Below are 17,474 nucleotides of genomic sequence, written 5' to 3'. Positions count from 1 at the left end.
AAAAGCGGGTGTGTAGTGCTCAAATTTGAACCGCTGAATATTGATTCGATGCAAGGCCGATCAGACGAGCATCCAAGAATGCGACTCATTCTGTTGCTGAGCGATCAGACATCCAATACTATCAAGCTCTTTTCTTGGTGCATGTGTGATCAGATGGTGATTTCTGGGAGGGGGGGTCCATTGAACATGTACCCAACTGTTTGGAGGTGGGAAATCAAACGTTGCTTCAGAGGCGGGGGGGAGGGGAAGGGGGGGAAAGTTTCTAGAATTAATGTTGCCGATTCAAACCAGGGAACTGCCAGGAATTACTTTCCTAGAAATTGGCAATGACAATGATATCTGGAAATCCTCCACATTGAAAAAAAAGATTTTTTTCCTGTTCTGAATAGTGGGATAAGGCCCCCCCCCCCAATCCTGTGTTGATTGGAGAAGCAGAAGCATCACCTCAGATTCCCGGATGATCTGGCAATGCACATGTCTGCTGGGGCTTTTAAAAAAAAAAAAGGTGGGAGGGGCGGTAAACATTCAAAGGGGCAGTATCACACATGAGCTGTCCAAACAAAAAACCCCCGATCTTGTGCCACTTCTTTGAAAAAGGGCCGGACTTTCTGCGCTATCAAATTAATGCATCATTAATCTGCAGCAAGCCGGGATGACCCTGGATGATACTCGATTGCCAGATGTGGATGTCTGACCGAACATATTTAATCTGTCAGTGAGACAGAGCTGTGTCGCCACTAATGGTATGTCCAACTGCACCCTGGGAGTACCCATACATTTATTTTGATTTTTTTTCTAAAATAAGAATTTCCTACATGTAAAGTGCATACAATATTTAAATGTGCAAGCAAATAATAAATTTGCAATAAGTGTTACAAAATGCAGTGATTCACACCATCTGTTCAACTTTACAACCACAAATGATCGGGTTTTGGGGGTCTAACAGCCTAGTGGACTGTCGCATCTCATTAGTGCCTCTGAAGAAAAGCATTATTCAGTTATTAAATGTATACAATGAACAGGCTGTCTTTCTGGGAAAAGGCAAGGTACCCAGAGCTTCAGAAAGAGTTGTTATTATTATTGTTATTATTATTATTAAATTTTATTTGTATCCCGCCCTCCCTGCCTAGGCAGGCTCAGGGCGGCTAACAGCATTCAATAAAACATTATACAAAATACAATAATTAGAAACAACATTAAAATTATACATAGTTAATACATATCTTAAAACTAATCCAGCATATATAATCTATAACTTAACAGCGGCAGAGATGTTCCGGGTGCTATTTATCCATTTACATATTTAGATAATGGCAAGAATCACTAAAGAGTTACTTTGTTGGATCATCCGTTCGGCCATCCTCTGTCAGCAGTCTAGGAAGGCCTGCCTAAAGAGGATGGTCTTGCAGGCCCTGCGGAATTGGTCTAAGCACTGCCTCTGGGAGTTGATTCCACAGGCACGGGGCTGCCACGGAGAAAGCCCGTGCCCGAGTGCTCTGTAATTTCGCCTCCCTTGGCCCAGACTTGTTCTTCCCTGCTGACCTCAGTGCTCTTTGGGGCTCGTATGGGGAGAGACGGTCCTTCAGGTAGGCAGGTCCTCGGCCATATAGGGCTTTAAAGGTAATAAGCAGCACTTTGTAGCAAATCCGGTATATAACTGGCAGCCAGTGCAGTTCGCGCAGCCTTGGCTGTATATGCTCCCATTTCGAGAGTCCTAATAACAGCCTGGCCGCTGCGTTCTGTACAGTTGTATATTTCATTTAGTTAAGGCTTTATTCTGCTGAAGAATACAATGCAAGCTGTTTGGTCTAGGAGTTGAAATTTAACATGACTCCTATCACATTCTATCCACAGTCTAGTCCGGTAAACAATTACAAACTGCATTTTTCACTAAGACATACTTTATTACCTGCTTGATTCATATACAGACAAAGACAAATATGGTGACCAATTCTGTTTTGTCAAAACCTTCATTAAAGGATCAGTATTGGTTTTCTCACTCTAATTTCCCACCTCTTAAAGGTAAACAGCCTACTTTGTGGAAAACACTGAGATGTATTTGTACATTAATGTGTAAGCTTAAGGGTTTATTCCAAGGGTAATCTGATTGCTTCTTACACATGCAGGATTTAAGACTTCTGGGGAAATTTTCTCACAAGCCACTTACCTTTAATATATTCAGATCTCACAGTTGTATATACCTTTTTTAAAAGTTTGTCTAGATTTTTTAAAAAATAATTTCGCTTTGAAAATTTAATAGGAAAGATGTATCAGTTAACAAGACCATTTCAACTGTCTGAATAGTGCAAGGAAAGAAAGTCACCATATGAAGTCTCTCTTACCTTACAAATGGTGACTTCCTTTAAACCTGCAAAGATATAATCAAGTCTTTTTTTGAGCAGAAACGCAATTCCAGCTGGCTTGGCATCAGGGAGTGTGGCCTGATAGGTAAATGGTTTCCTGCTGGGCTTTTCTACAAAAAAGTCCCACGTGAAACAATGGTGATGTCAGGGGGTGTGGCCTAATATACAAATGAGTTCCTGCTGGGATTTTTTTTTTAAAAAAGGCCATGAGTATAACCATTCCCAGACTTTTCCCTGCAGCCACTGTGGCCGGACCTGCCTGTCCCGCATTGGTCTTGTCAGCCACCAGCGAGCCTGCAGCAAACGTGGACTATTGCACCCTTCTTAAATCTTCGTTCGCGAAGCCAAGCCGAGAGAGAGAGAGAGATAGCTACTCTTTATCAACTCAAGATATACTAAAATTGTCTTGTGTTCCAGTCCTGGATTGTGGCAGCCTACATCCAAGTTTATACCTGCAGAGATTTATGCAATTTTCTTCTGCTTGATCCTTGAGACTACATCTGGCTTCTCCCCCACTCAACCCTGGAACAGAGTTATTATTTATGAGGGAGCACGAGGTCCTAGAAATTGACTCCTTTTCCAATGAAGACCAGGTGCTCAGAAGACCTCAAGCTCAGTCAGGGCTCCCTTACTACCTGAGTCCCTAGATACAGAGGTCTTGGCAGAGGAGCCTGTTACAATAATAGCACTATCAGAAGGTTCAAATGACCATCCAGTTCCAGGGTCAACCATCCCTTGACCATATAGCGCCAGTCCCCAAAAGTTGGAGGTAAGGTTGTGTCTTGGGCCAGCCAGGCTGAGCAACAGCAAGGACTCCACAGGATAAGATGACTCCTTGGGAGAAGGAGGGCCTCAGGACATCAACTCTGAACCAGCAGAAATCATCAAGATGATGAGCTACAGACTTGTCAGCAGAGCCAACAGCTGATGCAGAGCTGCTGCATTTCCAATAGAGGAAGCCCAAGTGGTTGTTTCCAGCTCTCCAGCCTTACACATACAATATCTTTTGAGCCCTAGAGATAAAAACTTTGGATAAAGCTCCAGGAGGAAGGCAAAGTGCATGTTTCCTGGCCCGATGCTGTTTGCTGATGATGAGTAGCTGCAAGCTGCAACTGGCTGCAAGTAAGACCAATCCAGCTGACATCTATAAAATCCAGTCAAGAGAAACTGCTTGATTTGGAATCAACAAGTCACCGACTGTCTGACTCAGTGACTACAGCTCTGGATTCTGCTTTCCTCTTGTGACCTTCAGACTGGCCTTGGACTGACTCTCTCTCTCTCTTCAGCCAGTCTTCTGGTTCTGGTTCTGGTTCTCAGTTCAGTTTGCTGTGTTAAATAAATGGTTTGTTTACCAATTACTGGCTGAACTCACTCTTTAATAATTTTGATACATATTGTAAATGTGTATCTATATAGAGGCTCTAAATCCTATACAGGCCTTTTTTTGAAGAAAAAACCCAACAGGAACTCATTTCCATATTAGGCCACACCCCTGATGCCAAGCCAGCTGGAACTGTGTTCCTGTGCATTCCTGCTCAAAAAAAGCTCTGTAAAGACATCTCTAATGTCTCTGGTTGCTTTATGAATTAAAAATAGTCAGCGTTTATAGCTGAAATGCCATTTATTAGACATTTTAGTTATTTGTTGAGACTTGTAATGTATTATGTGTCATTTTTGTTAGATTTTCCAGCTTTATCTGGTGAGACAGATGAAGCATGAACAGAGGTTGCTATGTAGGCCATTCTAAAGTATTATTCTAGAATTCGTACAGTAACTAATTACTGTACATAAATCTGAATAAAGGCCTAATGCTTGCAGCAGTTTTCCAAGAAGAAGCAAGCTGTTAAGGAATACTGATGTTATTTGTCTTGTCCACCATCCTTCTGTGGGGAAGCTTCATGGAGGTGTAGTGGTGATTATGCCATAGTGACAGATGAGACAAGGCAAGGGTGTATTAAACTCTATGAAACTGCTTCACTGCAACAAAAGAAGGCTCATACAGGAAGATCAGGCATATTCTGAGTGCCAAAGACAGCTAAGGAAGTGGTTTGTTTCTCTTTAATAGTCACAAAACTAATTATGATGATTTAATGGAGCAGTGACTGAACTTAATTTATTCCTTTAAACGTGAAGTAATTAACGTGAAGTAAGAAATGGTTGTCAACAATTGCATTTAGAGTAGGTTTCCTGAACTTCAGCACTTCATTAACCTGCTATGAAATGAATAGCATGAGATTCATAAAAAGTGTATGTGAAAAGGTTGCATGATTCCTTGGCAACAGACCATTCACTGTAAAAAACAGGGGTGTCAAACATGCAGCCCGGGGGCCAAATCAGGCCCCCAGAGGACTCCTAACAGGCCCCCGAGCAACTGGCTCTGCTTCCTTCTTCCTCTCTCTTGCTTCCTTCTGCATCTCAGTTTTGCAAGGCTTGCTCAATCACACAGGAGCTACAGATAGGGTTGCCAAGTCCAATTCAAGAAATATCTGGGGACTTTGGGGGTGGAGCCAGGAGACTTTGGGGGTGGAGCCAGGAGACATTAGGGGTGGAGCCAAGATCAAGTCTGTGACAAGCATGATTGAACTCCAAAGGGAGTTCTGGCGATCACAGGAGGACATTTAAAGGGACCGCACACCTTTTAAAAGCCTTCCCTCCATTGGAAATAATGAAGGAAAGGGGCACCTTTTTGGAGGGCTCTTAGAACTGGACCCCCTGGTCCAATCTTTTTGAAACTTGGAGGGTGTTTTGAAGAGAGGCACTGGTTGCTACGCTGCAAATTTGGTGACTCTACCTCAAACAAACAGCCCCCACCCACAGCCCCAGATACCCACAGTTCAATTCACTATGGGAATCGCTCTCCCTAGGGAATAATGGAGCACCCAGCAGTCATTCCCCCCCCCACCGCTTTCTGATAACCCTGAAGCGGGGTGGACTCCAAACAGGGGGATCCCGTGCCCCCACCTGGAGATTGGCAACCCTACAACAGATGCAGGAATAAGATCTGCAGTCTTCGAAGGTTCCACCAGCCCCACATTTGTCTGCTTTGTTTCCTGCCTGCCGACGGGCTGGAAGAAGGATGAGAGAGGAGGAGGTGAAGCGGTGGGGTGAGCAAAAGCAGCCAGGGGAGGCGAATGATTTCCGGAGAGAGATGCAACTTGCAAGCGGTGGGGCCACAGAGCCAGAAGGCAGGAAGGAGAGCGACGGGGACCGACGGAGGCGGCGTTAGAGGGATCAGAGCAGCAGCCCCGAGGAGCCCAGAAAGGCTGGGAAGGCGACAGACCTGGAGGCTCCCAGCCCAGTTGCACTGCAGGGCAGGTTCCGGCCAAGGCCTCCGCGGCCGGAGAAGCAACCAGGGCTCGGCGTCGGCAAGCCAGCTCTTCCAGACTGGGGCCGCCGCACAGCCGCCGCTCCGCCCAGCCAGGGGGTGGGAAGGGAGGAAGCCGTCGCATGGCAGGCCCTAGAGCCTGGCGGCTCTCCCTTTGCCTGGCGCAGTGGTGGGCACACTGGCTTAATATAGGAGCCACATAGAATAAATATCACATGTTTGAAAGCCTCAAGACGTGAATGTCAGTGGTAGGTAGGTAGGTAGGTAGGAAGGGGGGGGCAGCGAGCGGCAGCGGCGTGGCGGCGTCGCCCGCTCGGGGATGGGGTGCCGGCCATTTCCCTCCCTCCCCCGCTTCCGTTTGGGGGGGGGGCGGGGGAAGAGGGTGGAAATCCTGGCGTCCCCCGCTAGAGCGGGAGGGTTGGGACGCCTAGCTACAGAGCAAGGCCACAGTTTTCTCCATTGGTTGAGGCTCCTCCCCCTTCTGGTCCCCTGGGGTGGGAGGGAAGGAAGGAGCCAGAGCTTCCTTTGTCCAGTTTTTTGGATTCCATGAGAGAAATACAAAGAAATCACCTTTAAGACCAACAAGTGCTAATGCTTCACCCATGTTTTATTTTAAGTTTATAGAAAAACCACTTTAATCATGTTTGTCTGTGTCCTTTAAAAAGTTGATATCTCTTCTACCTAATCTTAAATAGGTACACACATGGCCTGGCCCAACACGACTTGGCCTGACCCGACAAGGTCTCATTTATGTCAGATCCGGCCCTCATAACAAATGAGTTTGACCCCCCTGGTCTAAAACAATCCGATCAGACAGCAATGGTGGTAGCTATAGTAGAGAAAAAGGTGTTTTCTTCCATCCCCACAAATATATATCTAATAGCAATGAAGCAATTCCAAACTGCCACTAAACTGATTTCGCTGCAAACCTTGGGGGGATAGTTAAATCTTCCCCAATAAAAATTGTTGTCTGCACACTTGCAGACACTGCACTTATCATGATTCTGTGCCAGCCACTGGGAACCCCTCTGGGATGCCAGGAGCTGCTCCAGGCCAAGAATGGTGGATGCTAGGAGCCACTCAGAGCTTGGAGCAGCTCCCAAACACCACTGCCACTGTGGCTGGGCTCAGTAATGGAGGAGATGGGATTTCCTCCCCCCCGTGAGTCTTGTGGGCCCTCACTTGTAATAGTCCTATTCAGTGCTTTTTTTTTTTTTTAGCAGGAACATACAGGAATGCAGTTCCAGCTGGCTTGGCGTCAGGGGATGTGGCCTAATATGCAAATGAGTTCCTGCTGGGCTTTTCTACAAAAAAAGCCCTGGTCCTGTTCAAGTTTTATATTTCTCTGGAATCTTAGATGTACTTAGAAGGCATGGGGTCCATCTAACAGGTTCATTATCCCTGTGGAAGGTTTTGCTTTCCATAATCTACACCTGTACAACTAGTGTGCTACCTAAAGTGTTGGTTCTTATCACATTTTACATAGATTTAGAAAGATGTGACCCAGTTTATTAAGCTTGCCAGTCCCAAGGTCCCAGCGGGGGTTCCCCTTTTTGCAGGCTCCTTTCCTCCACCAGCCAGCTGGCTGGCAGGGGAAAGCCCCACTCCAACAGCCACCATGTCCTTTAAACCTTGGCAGGATTAGAAGATACTTCCAACAGTTTTTCTTTTGGAACATGTGTTTAAATTTCAGCAGCAGAATAGTAAGGGCGGGCGAGCAGGCAAAGCCATGAGTGTGTGAAGCTGTGAGAAAGGCAGAGAGCAGAGTCCTTCTGTTGCATTCACTTTAGAAGTTATTTCTATAGTAAAATGGATAAGAAATAATTAGCTAGAACCTGATTATGGAATGGAGGAAAACTCCACCCCCTAGGCTGCTTTCCTTTCCTGTCTAAAGAATCTGGTTTTGAAATACAGCCGATTGCTACATTCAGCAAATCCTATGAATAAATTACCCCAGTGAGATCAGAAAAGTTTGGGCTGACAAAGGGACTTGTGGCGGTATGACAAATTTCACTTTCATTTAGTGAAAGTGTAGCTGCCAGGGTAGGCAAAAAAAAAAGAGGATGAGGAAATGAACACTGTATTCAGGGGAACTGCAGTGCTGTATTATTTATTTATTTAGGGAAAGGAAAAATCTCCTAGCTCCACCCCACCCCCCCAAATACCCAGATATTTCCTGAATTGGACCTGGCAACCCTACAGTATACTAATAAATTAGTTGCTTTAAAAAAAAAAGTATACGACATAGCACAGAATATCATTACACGTATGGAGAAAATATTACAATCAGGGGATAGGGTTGCCAGCCTCCAGGTCTGCTTTTACAACTGATCTCGGGCTGCTAGATATCAGCTTCCTTAGATAAAATGCAAAAGAACAGTGGCAGCACAATATATGAAATACAAAAATACAAAATATTGTGCACAAACAAACACTCTTAACTGGTGTATATGAAGTTCTATTATAATGAAATGAACAGCCCACAACAGTGGGCATACATTCATACAGTATAAATAGAAAACAACAGTCTCAAAACAATACTCCAAGGAGGACCCCACACAGTCACAGAGTTTTCCAAAATGAGTACAAAGACTCAAAAATAATGTTCCGCAGGAGTCCCTCCGTTGTTTGTTGACTTCTGAAGGACAAATTCTAACCTTCACGCAAACCACGGATTTGATTGCGTTCCGCTGCTCCTGCAGCTTCCTCGTAAGTCAAACTGAAAACTCCAGCCAAGTTCTTTCTCAAACGCCCATTTAGGTATCTAGCTGCAAATTAAGATACCTAAATGGGCGTTTGAGAAAGAACTTGGCTGGAGTTTTCAGTTTGACTTACGAGGAAGCTGCAGGAGCAGCGGAACGCAATCAAATCCGTGGTTTGCGTGAAGGTTAGAATTTGTCCTTCAGAAGTCAACAAACAACGGAGGGACTCCCGCGGAACATTATTTTTGAGTCTTTGTACTCATTTTGGAAAACTCTGTGACTGTGTGGGGTCCTCCTTGGAGTATTGTTTTGAGACTGTTGTTTTCTATTTATACTGTATGAATGTATGCCCGCTGTTGTGGGCTGTTCATTTCATTATAATAGAACTTCATATACACCAGTTAAGAGTGTTTGTGCACAATATTTTGTATTTTTGTCCTTAGATAAAATGGCTGCTTTGAAGGGTGGACTCTATGGCATACTATGCTTAGGTCCCTCCCCTCCCCAAACCCTGCCCTCTCCTGGATCCACCCCCAAAGTCTCCAGGTATTTTCCAACACAGACCTGTCAACCCTATGGAGGGGAAAGACGGTAAATGTAAGAAATGTCAACTTTTCTTGAACACATATCAAGCACAAACAAAATATCTTGGGGGGAAAAATCACTTCAGTAATGGACTCTGCTTCTTTCTTTTCTTTTCCCAGAGTGCCACTAGTGGCACATAAGATGGCATATAAAGAATCAACTACAAAACATAACAGTAACTGTTAATACTTTGGCGGGGAGGGCGGGGTATAAATCGAATTAAACATAAACATACCTTTTTTAAAAGCAGTCTTTCAAAGACATGTTTTAGTTTTCACAGGACACATATGATGCCTATGTAGAATTTATGGCTCAACAAATTCTAAGGAAGATTAGCCTCCGTGTTCTGCAGTAGAATGATTCTAGTTATTTATGTCTCTAAATATTTTTAATCCTTTTTAAGGGATTATATAGGGCACAGTGCTGCTACTATATGGGCAAATCACCTCTACTTGGTTGACCTTCATAAGCAGTAAGACCTTTCACCCATTTCCAGAGAGAATAATGCATAGCATTGTGTTTTGGCATCTCAGTAGCTGGAGTGCTAATTAAGAAGATCCAGTTCTAAAATTCATCTTGTACTATCCCATTTTTAGTGGTGAAATGAAGCCATTACATGCTAAAGTAACAGCATGTAAGGTGTTTAATGTTGCTTGGCCAGATTTGCAGCCCTGTCAAATAAAATAGCACCTGGGCTCAAATTTCTAAAGCAAAACAAACAAGCAAACAAAATCCAACACCCAGCTCTGCAGTTCAAAAATACCTTCTGAACTAATGAAATGACTAATCATTAAATCCCAGGTGGACAATTCTGATGGCTTTCTTTTCTTGTAATCCATGTTTCCACTAGCAGTTCAAATCTGCATATATACTTTAAAAATTTATTAGGGGCATATCACTAAGGCTTTGCTGTACAAGGCTTTGCTGTGCAAATGTGTGGGGAGGAGCTACAAGATATAGATGGGAACTGGCATTTTATCTAGCTTTTGGCGCCTTCTCACAGTATAAGAACTTGAATGTGGTGTTCAGGAAGTTAAGGATGCTATATATACATCAAAACAATTTTGGACTTCAGGATATTTGAAAATTTACAGGAATGACTGGAATCAACAACTAGACTAGCTGGTCCTACCCAAACAGAAATCAATTAGAGGCCCCAGAGCACAGAGTTGCTTCTTTCAAATAGTGATTTCTAGCATCTAATGCTTGCAACCCAGCTCACTTCCTCATATTCTTCCTACAACTCTGTATATCAATTCCTATACATTCCATTAGGCTTAGCAATCAAACTGGGTAAACAGTTCTTCAGTTCAGCAGACAATCATTTTGAACTAGCGTTGCCCGCTAATTGCTGGTATTCAGTGGGAGATGGGGGCAAGAACACTGGGGGAGGGGGCTGCTGGCATTGCACATGATGTGATGTTGCTTCCAGAGGAAACATGGAGTCTCCAGCAATACCTACAGTGACATAAAATTGTACTATTTGACATATTTATAGACTTTAAAAGTATAAATATTGTCATTTTCTATATTAAAAAAATGCAGATAAACCAAATACCTTAGAAGGAATTGCACACTGCTGCATCCTATGCTATCATGGCAACTTTTCCATCTGAGTGGTAGGACAGACTAAAAAGTTGAATGTAGAAAACAAATTTTGAAGTACTCAGTGGAATTTAATATTTGAACAAAAACTTCTTATAGAGTCACAATAGGAGTGCCAACATGTTTGGATTTTTCACTAAACTTTACAGCATTGAACACCCTGAACTCTTTAATAATGTATTATCATTCAAACATTATGACATATTAATTGTTGCCAAAATTATTTGTATTTAAACAAAATGCCTTGAAAATATTGTATATGTCCACAGTGCAAGGGGTTTTTTTCAGTATTCCTCAAAAATTTCGTAATTGTTCCACTGGAAAAAAATGGAAAGCCCTCAGATGTTTTCATTATGTGCATTTGGAACAAGAAAAATGCTTTGTAAGGCAAGGTTTCCTTGTTTTAAAAGAGAATATATTTCCTATGAAACTGAAAGAGGTGTTTAACATTTTCATATTATATATTTTAAGTTTTAGTAAACTGCCTTAAAAAGCATTTACTCATTCTAAAAGAAGTTCATGGGAGTTACTTTTCAGTGTTTCTCCAAAGTTTTGAATCTTTCCATTGGAATTGCGGGGAGGAAGCACAGGGGGAATACCTCTCAGTTTATTTTTCTAAGCCCTCAGAACTCTTGGGGTGTCACAAATCTTTATTTATTTAAATTATTTTATTTTACTGTCAACCTTCCTGTGCTTTATACTGTATGTGTAACTGCAGAACAAATGTAGACTTGCTGAATGAGTCCCTCATTTTTGTACAAGAATGCATGTACAAGTTGCCCATTTTGCTATATTCAGCATTTTTTTAAAAAAAATGTTTATGGTAAGTATGTCTGGAGGTTCCCAAGGCCCCATGCTCCCCTTAGCTGTGACAGCCCTTTGCTGACCCAGAGGAGGCACCCAGAATGATGAGGTTAACCTAGGGAAGGAGATGAACGCAACTTGCCGCCACAGAAAAACTGCTGCCAGTCAGCTGTGACAGACAGCACTGCAGCCTGACATCACTGGGAAGCACCAGCAAGGATGGAACAGCACCAGCCAGGCTCATGGGCCCGTCCCAACCTGAAGGGATAAGGGTTATGGCAGCACTGAGTATGCACCTGGCAGGGGGATCAAGCAGGCAAGTGTGGCCAGGGTGATGCAACTTGCTGCAAAGTGGGTGTAGTCAGGCAGAAAGCAGAGTTTGAAGTAAATAAATAATAAATATAACTAAAGATGGGGGCAGATAAAAGGAAGATTGTTTGGTGGGTGGGAAGGAGAAAAGGAAGCAGACAAGGGGAGGATGTGGAGGTTGCCAGGAGGAGGAAAAGAGGAAATAGTGAAGGGAAGTTCCCCTCTGCAGAAATGGGTCAGGTCTGGTGCTGTGGCTGGCATTGTACAACCAGATCATAGTTTTCTTTGGTTGATACTGCCAGGGGAGGGGAGAAGGGAAAGCTGAAGATTTGGAGGGGGGTGCAAATAAGGGTAGGTTGGCTGGTGCATAGGATGGATAGAAGGAAGCAGGAAAAAGGGAGAGGCTATGGGAGTTTTAGGGAAGGAAAAGAGGAAATTGTGAGAAAGGAGAAGATGAGATACCCTCTGCAGGTCCTTATGTGTCCCGTGCTTATTAAGTATTATATTTCCTTGTATGAATGTGTATATATGGACTTTCTGTCCTGACATGTTGTCATGATCCTGGGCCTATAAGCTCCAGAGAAGCATGCCTAGGAGGTAGTACTGAAAGCCTACATTTCCCAGGATCCCTTCCGTCTCTCTGATTGGGTGGCAAAGTTTTAGAGGGAAACTAGCCCAGAGAGGGGTGGGACCTGGGAGGAAAACATAAAAGGGCCAAGTACAGACAGGGTGGTTCTTTGCTGAAGAGGCTGCAGGCAGGGAGGTTCTATTTGGAAGGCTGAGCTGGAGGCAGGCTGTAGTCTAGAGAGCTTGCAGCTGTGAAGAGATCCCTCACCCAAGGGAGGTGGTGAGTTTTGGCATTAGTAGCAGGGACCTTCTGGTTAGTTGCATCAGGTCTTCTATTTATTTGCACTAACCTTTACTGTTTTCATATTCACTAATAGCACTAATAGCACTAAATCTTTATCACCCACTTACTGTTTTAGAGCACTAATAATAAACTTCTTTTTGTTGTTATCCTGCCTGGGTCCTCATGTCTCCTTGGCCACAGTTAAGAGGTATTTACTAATATAAGGAAGACAAGGTTGGTTGGGTGCTCTGAGCTCTCCCATGCAGACCTTTACCAGAGTGGCGGCAGCCAGTAGCAGGCCCTCCTAGGCCCCTGCTGTATGACACATGTTGTTAGCGATTAGAACTGTAATACAAATAATGCTTAATGTGGTTGTGTGTAGAAAATTTGATGATAAACTGACTGCTTTTATGCAGTTGTTTCAGTAATCATCATTGCAGCAATGCAAAACTTATGTGATCTTCTGGCCTTTTCAGAATGGATCTAAAACAGAGGTTGGTTCCAGACACATAACAATGCATGAAGTCGGCCCTGTAGACTGTGAGCATATTGAAGATGTTCATCATTTTCACTTTCCTTTTTTAAAAGTCTGTGGTTACTGTGCTTTGCAAAAACTCCTGTTTTTTTTATTTTCCTCACAACCTTCTTAGCTGCTAGGGAAAATCTACTGAATAAGGATAACAGCTTGGTCCATCTTTCTCTGCATGACATCAAATCAAAAAGTCTGACTATTTGTTGCATTCACCACATGAAAAAGTAGTCAGGCGCTGATGTCAAGAATTCTGAAGGCGTCAGCCAATTCTTGAGCAAAGTCATGGAGCTTTTTGATTTGATGTCATACAGGGAGAGCAGGACCTAGCTGTTTTCCTTGTTCAGCAGATTTTCCCTAGCAGTTCAGAAGCCAGGAAAATGGCTGACTGAGAAGAAAAATCTGTTGGCCACTATTGGTTATTCCTTTTTCAGCCTGATATCAGTTACACAAAGAGAGATTAGTGAAAGAGAAAAAAACTAAGATGTAAATGCTAAAATGTGATTGTCATAGGACCCTGTGAATGCATTACAATAGGTAAGATATGGTTGATATAAGGATGGTGTGGACTTTTTGCTGCAATAGTTTACGAACACGGATTAATAGATGCCCTCCCCTTTCAGGTTTCAAGACCCTATTGAAAGGAATTTCAGGGAAGTTCAGCAGTGGAGAGCTTGTAGCAATTATGGGTCCTTCTGGAGCTGGGAAGTCAACCCTCATGAACATCCTGGCAGGATACAGGTTAGTATACCACTGTGATTATAAGTACTAATTCACACATTCTGGTTTTGAGGTGCACACCTAAGGTTTTTTTTGTGTGTGTGTGGACTCCTAAAGAAGTAATATGTGAATGACACAAATATGTGTTTGAAAATGTGTGTCATAGAGGTACACTCATCAAGGAACCACGATTGGCTGCACCTCCCTTTTAAGTTTACACTCAGCTGCCAGCTTGGATTTGCAACCATGTAATCCATGAAAAGGCCCTAAGAAGGGGATCCAGCTCTCCTACCTACTGCCCCCGCCTGCACTGGTGCAGCAATGGTAGAATTTCTTTTTTTGAGGGGGCACTCAAAATTACATTATGCAAGCGTTGCCGTGATAATGCCATGACATCAACTCAAGTGATGTAGCCAGAACTGATACCACCGACTCTAGCAACCTCCCAAAATAAAGTGATAAAACCAGAGAGTTTGGGGGGATTGCTACAGCATCACAGCAACACCATGACATGGTGTTATGTGACTAGAAATGACATCATGGCATTGTGTGATACTGTACCATGATGGACCTGTCCCAGAAATCTCCCAGGGGAGCCAGCTCTCTAGCCCTGATGTTCTTAATATATTTATATTTGTTTATATGTCTGAATGCTTATTTATCAGCACTACAATTTTACAAAGCTGTTTTTACAAACAACTGATTCACCATTACAAAGTTCTCCTGTCTCCCACATAGCTGCCACAAGGTCTTCTAATGAGATGTGCACTAGGTGCTGCAGTCCCAATCTGAATTGGGCCTGTATATGCCTAAGAATTAAGTTTTGAGCACACAACTCCCAGTGAACATATGATCCTTGTGACAATGGAGGCCATGTTGAGGACACGAGGACTTTGTAACATGTGAACTGGCCCCTGAGGTATGTAAATTTTCATTGGATTTACTGGTTCCATTTCTGCAGTAAATAAAGTTTTGATTATGCAAATATTTTCATTCAAGCTGCTATATGCATGTAAGAGTTGTAGTGGTATAAAATTAGATTTTTGTTTTTTGTCTGGTTTGCAAACTGTATTTTTGTGAACATTGAACTTGGCTCCTGTCCCAAGGTTTCAAAAAAAGTTTTGGATTATTGGAAAGCCATTGGTAACCATTTTACAGTCTCCATACTTGCCTATGCACAAATGGTATTGATGTCACATTTGTAAAAAATCGATATGCAAACCAGATATTAATTTTTGTATAGATACAGAGGAAGAATTCAGTCATTTCCATTTCTTAACTGATTTCAGAGAGACTGGAATGAAGGGAGAGATCCTCATCAATGGACAACCTCGTGATCTGCGTTCATTCCGCAAAGTGTCCTGTTACATTATGCAAGATGACATGCTACTCCCACATCTTACTGTTCAAGAAGCCATGATGGTAAATAGAAAAAGCACTTTCTGCAACCTGAATTTGGTTACAATTTTGTAAAGGAGCGGGGTATAAATATTTTAAATAAATAAGGCAGGCTCTTATTCTTCCTACTGACTGTGTTTCTTTAGGATTGTCTCACAGTTTATGTGACAATCATGTTTGCTGTGATTACACCTTTGGTTGAAAGCTAGAGTTTCACCCAGCACAATGATGTCACTTCTGGATCATGCTGGAAGTAACATCATGGTGTTGGCATGTCATTGATTCCCCCTCCCCCAATTTCCCTTGGCATGTTCCCCCTGCTGCCCAACTGAGTGGCAGAAGGCAGAGCCAGTAGCTGTTTGTGGGGTTTTCCCCACTAAACCAGGAGACCTGATCTCTCTATGCTATGAGTCAACGTGGCTACTTACCTCTTTAATATAAATTCAGGAAGTCAATAGATAAAGTATGATTTTAAAGGGGAAGTGTCCATGTCCAAGATGCAGGTCCAACATAAGGACCATCCTCTTTTGGTGTGGTGCCAGAGAGGCCTATCTGAATAGATAAATCTAAAAATATCTGTTTTCCAAGCTCTTATGAAATCAGCCTGGCAGTTCTTGTCAGACCTCCACAGCCTTCATTTGCAGGGTCAACTGCTCTGGAATTTCATGGACCACTGTTTGCAACAGGGTCAAACTAAAGGCATCCTCATTATTATTATACATAAGTATAATTATAATTAAATGGACTTCTACAAAGATGATTTCCCTAGTTTATTTATTTGAATGACACACATATATAGGGTCAAATGGTTCAGTTCATCTTAATTATAGCTACCAAAATAAAGCTATAATTTTCTGGGCCAAGATGTCTGTTTTAATGAATACTTCAGCTTTCTGTCAGAAACAATGACTTATCATTTGTTACTATAATAATAGAACAAAACCTTGGATAGAGCAGTAAGAAAGAATGAAGATACATAAATGCTGGGTGATTATAGCTGAGATTGGATGCAAGAAAGATTGTGAATAGACGTAAATTAGCATACACATACAAGAGTTAACAAACAGATGTGGGAATGGAGACCAGTGGAACTTTCAAGTCAAAAAAGTTCAGTTCTGGGTACAAGTACAATCCTCCAGATTCGCTGAAACAGATTTCCTCAAATATTATATATGGGGGTGGGGTTAGTTGCCAGGAAGATAGTAAGAGTCAGAATGCCTAAGTAACTGACTAATAATAGATCTAAGATTGGAATAATACATTAGGTAAGACATGTAAATAGCAGTAACTTGATATATAGATAGTATAAGAGTCAACAACAGATGTGAGAACTAAGATGGAGTCCAGTGGCACCTAAAAGACCAACAAAGTTTGATTTCTAGGTATAAGTGAATATCTTAGCATGTATAGTGAGATAAGAAGCTGATATCTGTTAAGTCCTGGGGGTTCCATTGTTCTGAGTTTTGTAGTAATATAATTCAGCAATTCAGACAAGACAGAGTTACCAGATGTGACTGCTTCTAAAAACATCATATTTGTGCTAATATTTCAGGTATCTGCTCACCTGAAACTTCAAGAAAAAGATGAAGGCAGGAGGGAGATGGTATGTATACTGCTCTGGTTATGAAGTGAGTTTGACACTACCAATTTTTTAAAAAATGTAATAGTAATGAATAAGCTAAAAATTCATTTTTATTTATATCTTACCTTTCTTCCATTAAACTGAAGGCAGCATACATGCAGCTGCCAGGGAATGTCTTATTCAGGCACTCACAAGACCGAGCCCAGCGTATCTTCAGCTAGGTGGTTACATCATGTACCTTCAGACCATGCCTTGGTAACCAAATTGGCAGCTTGTATTTGTTGGGGGTGCAAATACAGCCTATTGCTGCTGTATTTTCAGGAATACTATGAAAAATGCAATACAAACAATTTCACTGTTAACTGTTTTATGGGGAGGGGAAAGCAGTATGGAGTTACTTGGCAAGCAGGTCCCCAAAAGGATTTTTAGAAGCATGGCTGGAACAGTACAATTAATTTATGTGAAGGTGTAAGCATATAGCCAGTGGAAGTGGTGGTAATTTATGCTATTAGGAGTTATTTATAAAGTGAAATATTTAGTTAGAAACTTCATAAAACTGGAATTTGAGTGTTCTTTCTGATTAAGAATTAATCTTAAGCAAGTAGATGTTGAACAAAAGTGGCACTGGAAAATGAAGTCCAATTTTATCAAAAGATTTTTAAGCACACACACCCATCAACCAAAATGATTCTTTCCCTGTTC

The 17,474-nt window shown here is 42.3% G+C and overlaps 1 protein-coding gene across 1 annotated transcript in view; it reads left to right on the top strand.

Moving 5' to 3' along the window:
• The window catches only part of ABCG1 (ATP binding cassette subfamily G member 1), a 96,681-nt gene that overhangs the window by 53,888 nt on the left and 25,319 nt on the right, over positions 1-17,474 (top strand). Inside the window, exons 3-5 of the mRNA XM_060234218.1 lie at positions 13,696-13,813; positions 15,082-15,214; positions 16,743-16,793. Coding sequence (XP_060090201.1) covers positions 13,696-13,813; positions 15,082-15,214; positions 16,743-16,793 — 302 coding nt within the window. The remainder of the gene's footprint in view (positions 1-13,695; positions 13,814-15,081; positions 15,215-16,742; positions 16,794-17,474) is intronic.

This window comes from Heteronotia binoei, chromosome 3 (assembly GCF_032191835.1).
Source record: "Heteronotia binoei isolate CCM8104 ecotype False Entrance Well chromosome 3, APGP_CSIRO_Hbin_v1, whole genome shotgun sequence".
Taxonomy (NCBI): Eukaryota; Metazoa; Chordata; class Lepidosauria; order Squamata; family Gekkonidae; genus Heteronotia; species Heteronotia binoei.
Note: the sequence above shows the minus strand (reverse complement) of the source record. Positions and strands in the feature narration are given on the sequence as shown.